Consider the following 9,113-nt stretch of genomic DNA (forward strand, 5'->3'; position numbering starts at 1 on the left):
CCTTTTTAATGCGTTTTTGAAACTAGTATAAAGATTATTTTACTTTAAATTACTATATCCATACATGTATTTAATTTTCAGTTAATGGGTTTACTTACTATTATACATTCAATCCGTAGAAACAAAATTGTATACAAAACTTTTTTTTTTTATAATATTGACTTACATAGGGACCTACCTAAGTGTTAACTACTTAAACTTGTTTGGGTTGAAAATAAATATAATATTCATATTGGAAATAAATTGAATAATTTGTACAATGATTTCACCATAATATTGAAGATAACCATGTTATAAAAGAAAAAATACCTTAAGTCTTATCTAAATGTTTATGTATGGCGTAACTAATACTTGCGATTAACCTTGAACTACATGCAGGTCTTTAAAGAAAAAATTGAAAGTTTTTCTTTCTTGAAAGTACGTTGGGAACACGTTTCGCTTTCACCCAGTTCAGCGTTAGTGGTGTGTTATTATTTTAAATTTGAAAGCAATGATAAATATTTCAATCATAGCAGAATTTCGAGCAGTGTTAAATCGCATTTGCTAGGATTGCTTCAAAATGATTCAACTATTGTGAATACTTCATACTAAATAAATAAATAAATAAATAATTTGCTGTAAAATATAAAGTTAGGTATTCTAAGAAATATTAAATATTTTGTATGGCTTAGGTAACTTATAATATTAAAATTAATTAATTTAATAAATGATTTGTATACATTATACATGCATGTAACTATGTAAGTAAATTTTAATTTACTTTCACATGTTAATTAAAATATATTATTTAGTTCACATGAAGTGTTTTCATTTATTTTAGAACATTGAACATTTATTTTGTACTTGGTACCTACCTATATATATATATATATATATATTATACAGAGTAACTACTAACTTGTACGTATACAAATAAATTAACTCACAAATAATTTATTGTTCCGTGAATACTGCAAACCAAGTAATATTTTTAACTATTAAATAATAAACTTATAAGAATTTCTATTATTTTAATAGTTTAAGAATACTTGGTTTATCACTCTACGCTAAATCGTCGAAAAAATAATCTTAAATATAAAATTTAGTTACTTATTATTATATTTGTTACATATTAAAATAGAATTGTATATATTATAGACTAATGCCGCGTAGCACAAAACATTTAATGAATCAATAACGAGCTAATGGTCCCTTAAACAAGATTTAGTAGCCCAAAATTGGTCCATTTAATTTTTAGTGAACCATTAAGTTTAATAAATTGTTTATGCAATTCAGTATAAGAATAAAATAGCATATACCTAGGTAAAACCTTCTTTTCTTTTTTAATAAAAAAGTATGAGTACCTATGTAACATATTAATTAAGTCATTATATTTTGACGATGATGCAGAAAAAAGAACTAATACAATTCAAGTACCTACATAATAATATTTACATTTTTAGTTTTATTTTTTTTTGTTAATTAGCTTAAGTAATTAGTGATTACACTACAAGTAGGTTACTTCCAGAATATAATATGGTGGAGAAGCCACCCACTGGCGACACTCGTTATTACATTTTTTTATTAATTTTAAAACCTATTTATTGGAAAATGAAATGTAGGACGGATTTGTGACATTGCTTGACAAAGGAGCATCAATATAAGAGGAGTTGGAACCGAGAGAGAAAAACAAATGATTGAATTTGGGCCCAATAGAGGAAAGATCAGGACGATTGATTAATATTGTAGATGATGATTGAAGTCACATAACTGTATGAGGCACCCACTCATTTTAAGAGGATATAGGAGAGGCTATGATTATTGATTGAGTCCAAATTTGAAATAAACAAAGAATTATTAGGTATTTACTGTTGTGTATTTAGGTAGGTAATAGATTATAACCGGTATACAGCCTAGAGGGTTATAGCACAATTACAGTGCGACAAGCCTTTAAGGCATGGAACACAATCTTATTTACATTAATCAATTATACAAATATAACTGAAAAAGAACCAATAATTAAAAATAAACTAAACGATCTAGGTAAATTTTAGTTTGTTAAAGAAATGTGTAAGTACTTATAGGTAATAAATAATAATTAATATTTAGATAAAATATTGATCGTAACGTATGCAAACGCGTACAAGCCATAGTGTCTACAGCAGAGGCGTACACAGGATTTTTCAATTGGGGGGGAGAGGGCTTGAAAATTAGTTACAATTTTTTTTTTTTTTTTTTGTCCAGTCTAATAATTTCAGACGTTTATTTGAGGTATTTTAAAATGTTTGTAACTTCTCAACTTTTCTGGTAGAAAATATGCTCAGATCATAAACTTCGATGGCCGATGTATGTTTTTAAAAGTAAATTTGATATAGTTGGTACTTTTAGAAGGTCGAAATTGAAAATGCTCAGTGCTTTCTAAAATAATTGGAGAAAAAATTAGCTAAAATATTAACGATACATAGGCATACATTGTTAATTGTTATGTTTTATAAGCATAAAAGTTAAAGTTTTGTCAAAACGACAAAACCACAGTTAATTTGTAGTTCAAAACTTATAAAATATTAAACTTGTATAAGCTAAGATTAGAAAATTTAATACGAGGTCTTTCATACAAGTAGTTCATACTTTTACCGAAAAATTACAGATAACTTTAGAAAAATTGGTATGCAAATACAATGTTTTTTTCAAAAATGAATTCATACTGGTAAGACGTTTATGAAATTTACTCCTTGCTTGGTACTTACTATAGTTGACAATTGAAACTTGATAAATATATTTTTTTTTTAAAGTAATAATAATACGGGCAATGGGGGGGGACTTCAGCCCGTTACCCCCTCCCCTCCCCTCCCCTATGTCAAGTGTTTAAAATAACAATAAAAACATGTGACCTAGGCTAGGTCTAAATGAATAGCCCAATAATTATACAAAAATACACACAATGCACTTCTGCTGAATACTGTAGCAGGCAAGGCGTTTAGGGGAGGGGGGGCATGGCCACCCTTGACATAATATAAAATATTACCTATAAATAATTTCTTGTTGGTATTTTAAGTAAAATTTTTGGACCAAAAGAATACCCCCCTCCCCTAGAAGATGAATCAAATCCACTACTATTCCGTACCTAACCTATCAATTAGATATTTAAAATATTTGTATCAAAATATGTATCAATTTTAAATACAACAATTCATTTCGAATTTATAATCAAATTTATTATGATACAACTATTCTCACTAGGTCGAATCACAATAAACAATAACTATTACCACAATCGTATCTGCGAACATACTCTTATGTTCTTAAAACATAAAATATTTTACTATAATATACCAATTAAAAGTAACCGTCAGGTATTTTCTGATATTTGACCGTTCATAATTTGTCATTATAATAGACGAAATAAGAAACGATTATTGTGTGAAATGAAACATAGATTATTGAGATGAATACAAATAACAAATGAATAAACAGTTAAATACTCGAATAGTCTCGTGCATACCTAGTAGATATTATTATGTAATTATATCATATCGTTGATATTTTATCTTATAAATTATAATTGCTTTAAAGAATGCATGATGCATGAATTATAAAAATGATTATTTAAATATTTAACTATGGTTATGGTATATCAGTATATCACTGTAAATTATCATATACGATGTACATTATTATTACAATAATACTTTAATAGTATTATTTAGTAACCTTGTATTCAATTTTCAAGCCTAAACTTTAAAAAGTGAACATTTTATATAATTTGAACTCGAAAATAATTTATAAATATTCGTAATTTTTTCTAAATTTTACGTTCAATAGCTATAAAAAAGAAATTGAGCCTATATTATTTTAATATTATTAGATCTAAAAACCAACTTAATATGTGGCATATTCAACCTTGTATTACATTTTCAAGCTTTTTGAACGAGCCTAAAAAAATATTGTTGTTAAATTGGGAATTTTTATAAAACTGTTAAAAACTGTTTTTTTGTTCGACAACTTAAGTGTCGGCTAACTGGACATAAACTTTTTATTTTGTTGATTAAGTTATATATAAATGAACCACCCTCCTCAACGACTACAAGCCAATTTCTGAAATTTTGAATCTAGCTAACCAGGATACTAGAAGGAAAATGCTAGACGGGTAGACATAAGTTTCATTAAAAATGTAGTCCAAGGTAAGATTGATGTTACTCGTTTATTAAACAGGGTCATGACTCACATTTCATGCACCTAACACTTAGATTTGAGTTTAAAAAAAAGTTCGAAATAGAGATATAAATACATTTAAAATCATATCTTGTTAAACCATCTACTATTATGTAATGACACAATAAGAAAGAACAATGCGTATAATTGATTCATACAATTATATCCCACTATCCCAGTCACTTAAACATTTAGACTTCGGTAGTGATAACTATTTAGGAAAATCTTAGACCCGAACCACAATTAATTAATTTATTATTATTATTATTACTTATTTGTTATTACATAGGTAGGTACATGTATAACACCACTTTATATTTGTCATTTATGTATTGAAAATATTATCTTTATTAATATTTATAGGTATCATATTTTTTGTAAAATAAATAAATAAAATATAACGTAAAGTTATGATAATAATATTATTTAGGCACATTACTATATTAGTCATCGCGCATTTCCTTCCCGTATCCCGTCAAATGTCAATTTTAATATTGTGTGGGAGACTGACGAACATCTGGTGGGTGTGTGTGGATGGGTGTGTGGGTGAATGTAAAGATCGTTTAATCGACTTTTCAGCCGAAACAACGATCACCCCTCGGCACTGAGCGTGATGACGGAAACTTGGCACAAGTTTAATCGTTCCCAAGTCCTAAGTTCTCTCTTGTCATCGCGCGACCACTGACTATCACGCTTATATAATATTGCATGTTAAATACGAATTATTATTAAGATGATATTCAAATAATAATTATATATTATTATATTATTATAGGAATTCAGTAAACATTTTAGCCACCACACTCACTGTTCTCCCGTCTTCCCGGTTCTAGATTCTATCTTTCTAATTCATCATTTTCAGACTCCAGTGTTTATAAGTTCTGTAAGTAGGTATAGGTAATTACTAATTAGTATAATACATTATGTGGAGTACCTATATTATTAATATATATGTTATTAAGTTACCTATGCATTCAATCAAAAGTAAAAATAGGGGAAAGTAGGTAACCACTTTCTTGTAGTATGTGTCGAGGTACTCAAGTGTACCTGTTCGTTAAGTAATGTCACTGTAATGTACCGTAAAACAGGGTAACTTTGGCCCACCGTTGGAGTTTTAAATACTTCTGTAAGTTGTAATAAGACATGTGACTATTATCAAAATGTTGTGGTGGTTTCCTACAGTTAATAACACAGGTAACCGAATGTAATAACATTTTTTTGCCGCTATCACATGTCTTGTTAAAAATAAATATATTTTTTGTAATCACTTTTTATAAAAAATTTACCATAAAAGTGACCTCTTTTAACTTTTGTTTGATTCGAACAGATATTTCGTAGAACTCTGTAACTCTGATATGGTCTCACATATTATATAGTACTAATACAGTATTTATCAAAAATTTAAAAAAAAACCAATTTTTCATTTGTTAGAAGTATTAGAACAGATTTTTAAGGTCGGGGTAACTTTGCCCCTATTTTATTAGGTGGACCAAAGTTACTCCTAGTTATATGGTTTTATTAGGCAAATTAAGTTTTTTCATTAGCCAGAGCTAGAAGATTTTGTTTGATAACTTAGGTATCTTTGTTTTTGTTAAATGCAGATATATTTTTTTTCATAGTGACTTTATGTATAATATTTAAAGTAAATAAAATTTATTTTTTCTAAAAACAGCTGTTTTATTTGCAATTATTGCTTATTTTGCCATTAAAATTGACTTAATTACTTCTCAGGTACTAGCTAATTAACCTGGCATACGCTAACTTTAGCCCAAAGTAGGGTGAACGACAAATCTACAGCGATATTTGGAGGTGAGACAAAGTAACCCCATTCCCGAGTAACTTTGGCCCATTTTGAAAAAAATTACTATAGTTGAAAAATTAAGAAATTAGAAATTACATTCCGCAGAGGGCATGTCTGAACCCACACAATTATGTCAATCTTTTTTTATTTTAGTTTTTTTACGTGCAAATTAGTTTAATTTAGTGCTAAAGTTGAAAAATGCTGAAAATGGTACAAAGTTACCCCGTTTTACGGTATCTGTTTAATTTGAATTCAATAATAACTAATAAGTCATTGAATATGAAAAATAATTTTAAGCGATGAGTGCCGATGACGCTCTCGCTCTGTCAGGCTTTCTAAATACTAAGTATATTTTATGATTTATGTAAATGTTAAAATGTATTGCTATTAAAGTAATTTATTGTAGCTACTACTAATAATACAGTAGGTTGATTTAATTTTTGAAAAAAACATTGCATTTTAAAATGTAATTTTGTGTATAACATAATATGTTAATAGTTTCACGTACTTACTCGCGAAAAATTTAAAACATTATTTTTTACTTAAATATCTAATTTCGTCCAAATTTGAACTTTTAAAATTTCCATTAAAAAAATGTGTCTATAAATTGCTTTATATTTTTTTGTTACGGTAACGGTATGACTACGTACCTTGTATTACATTTTCAATTCTTTGCTATAAAATTTGAACATTCTATACATTTTTAACAACAAAATTATATGCACACAGTCGTGACTATTACTAATTTTTTCAACATTTAAACTCCAAGTGCTTATAAAAAAATTGTGGCTACGTATTTTTAATGTTTTAAATAACAACTTATTGGGAACTTTGTATTACATTTTCAAGCATTCTAATTTTTTACCCAGAAAAATGTTTTCTCCCGAAATTTATAGAAATAAACCAAAAAAAAATTAAGTTATTACTAGTAGAAAATAAAATTATCCATAGCTGTTGGTACCTAATATACATTATAAATATATAATAAAATATTTATATTATTTGAACTTTGAATTATATAGGCTGACCGTGGTTGGCAGAAAACGTCCTTACAAGGTCTAATCTTCAGACAGCCAAACAAAATTGACTCTGATCACGATAACCGGAAGTAAATAATTAAAAACATGCGATTATACGATCTCAACAACATTAGCTATCGAATACTATAATAATTCACAGTATACGAAAATTCGATATAACCGCGGGATAAGCAGCAGGCAGCCCGCAGCTGTTATTGGTCGATAGCGTTACATAACGGCATTCGGTAACCATCAGTAACCACTCGCTAACCTCACGTGTCGCATCGTTTTAACAGGACGTACGCATTCCACGGCGCATTCCGATCCGAGCCATTATGATTGCCATTAACGCAGACCATGAGTGAGGGTGTACTTGAACCAGCCTGATCCCCTCTACTCGTCCCCACCATAATCGCCATCAGCGGTTTTGTATTGTTCTATGGTTTTGCAATAATGATAATATTGTTATCGCGCGGTGCACTACTGCCAACTGCAACTACTACCACCACTGCCACTGCTTACAACTGTGCTTACAATTGTGTGCTTAGAACTGCTTACAACTACGTCGTACTACCTATGTGCTGAGAATCGGTGGTGATACTACCACTACCACTATAATTTCGTCGGAACCACTTCTACCGCCCCACCTACGACACACGATTCTACTCGCGTCCCGTTCATCGGGAACATTCTACGTGTGAGCGCCCGCCGTCCAGCGACTACGTTGAGTGAATGATCTGAGCGTAAAACGGTATCATCGTCGTCGTAGGCCGTCGTGTGTAATAATAATAATAATAATAATAATAATAATAAACTATTACTATTATTATTGTTGTAAAAAATAATAATATATTTATCATTATTAAATACCTACAAGGCTGTATATTTCAGTGTATGACGATTATGTCGCGATCGAACATGTTTTGTTAGGCGATTTAGATATATAGATATAATAATATTATAAATTATTATCGTTCGTTCTGATTTCGCGTTTCGTTGCAATTGTTTCACCGCTCCGACAGCGCCATAATATTATTGAATAATGCCGTCCGTTCTGCAAACGCTGCGCATTTGATATTCGGCATAATATTATTATTAGCATCGTCGTCGCCTGCGCCGCCACTGAATACGCGTACAAGACCATCGATAGCGTAAATAAGATATATAAATACCATAACAATATCGCACTTCCGCACCAAAGCCATGGCCGAGGTCGTAGTTTTCGATTTGGAATTGCAAAACAACGAGGCTCATCCCGTCAACGGGCCGAAGAACAACAGCGATTCTGACGACGAATTACTCGAAATCGAAGAGGTGAGACATAATAATTATAGGTATATTATGTGTCACAATTTCGCTGGTGCCTCTGCAGTGTTGATCGACAAACACCCCCATCTGTTTACCAAGTCTCAATACCTAGTTATGTATATTGTGCTTAGGATAGGTGTATGACTTCTTGGATCCGTTTATTTTTCTCTGTGTCGACAATTACAATCAACAATTAGGTACTTGGTCTCACAGTTTCCCACTTGTGGATCTACTAGTAAAGTATAACCTACTAACTGTAATAATTATATGCACACTTGATTTGTGATCCGTGATATTTCAGTTTCCTTATGCTTATCAAATTATCATTACTTAGGCTCACTTACTTTTTACATGAAAATTGTTTGATTTAAATAAACATAAACTGTCTACATATTATTATCTTATGACAAATTAAATAGAGATGATAATACGTGAAAATATATTAATAAAATATGGTTGCTATTGTTAAGCCTTTATTTGAATATAATTTTGATACTTAGGTAGGTAATATATTCTTATGTTGTTAAGGGGATTCGATACCGTGATTTTCTATTTTTGTTTAAAACATGCGTGACATAGTATTTTAGACGGGTTTTTTGCCAAACATACAAATTGATCTAATAAAGCGATAAGAATTCTGAAAACAGATTTGAATTCGTCTTCAAGTCTACCTGAAATCGACTTTCCCACATTTTTTATATTATCTTCCAAATTCCAGAAAAATTCGTATAAAAAAGAGTATTTGAACATTTTTGTATTTAAATTTTTGGAGAAGCTAAAATCAAAAAATCAAA

The 9,113-nt window shown here is 29.7% G+C and overlaps 1 protein-coding gene across 1 annotated transcript in view; it reads left to right on the forward strand.

Moving 5' to 3' along the window:
• The first annotated feature begins 7,707 nt into the window (after positions 1–7,707).
• Positions 7,708–9,113, forward strand: part of LOC100162508 (ribosomal protein S6 kinase beta-2) — a 16,915-nt gene continuing 15,509 nt past the window's right edge. Inside the window, exon 1 of the mRNA XM_001947928.4 lies at positions 7,708–8,325. Coding sequence (XP_001947963.1) covers positions 8,215–8,325 — 111 coding nt within the window. The 5' untranslated portion in view covers positions 7,708–8,214. The remainder of the gene's footprint in view (positions 8,326–9,113) is intronic.

The sequence above is a fragment of the Acyrthosiphon pisum genome, chromosome A1, assembly GCF_005508785.2.
Source record: "Acyrthosiphon pisum isolate AL4f chromosome A1, pea_aphid_22Mar2018_4r6ur, whole genome shotgun sequence".
Lineage (NCBI taxonomy): Eukaryota > Metazoa > Arthropoda > Insecta > Hemiptera > Aphididae > Acyrthosiphon > Acyrthosiphon pisum.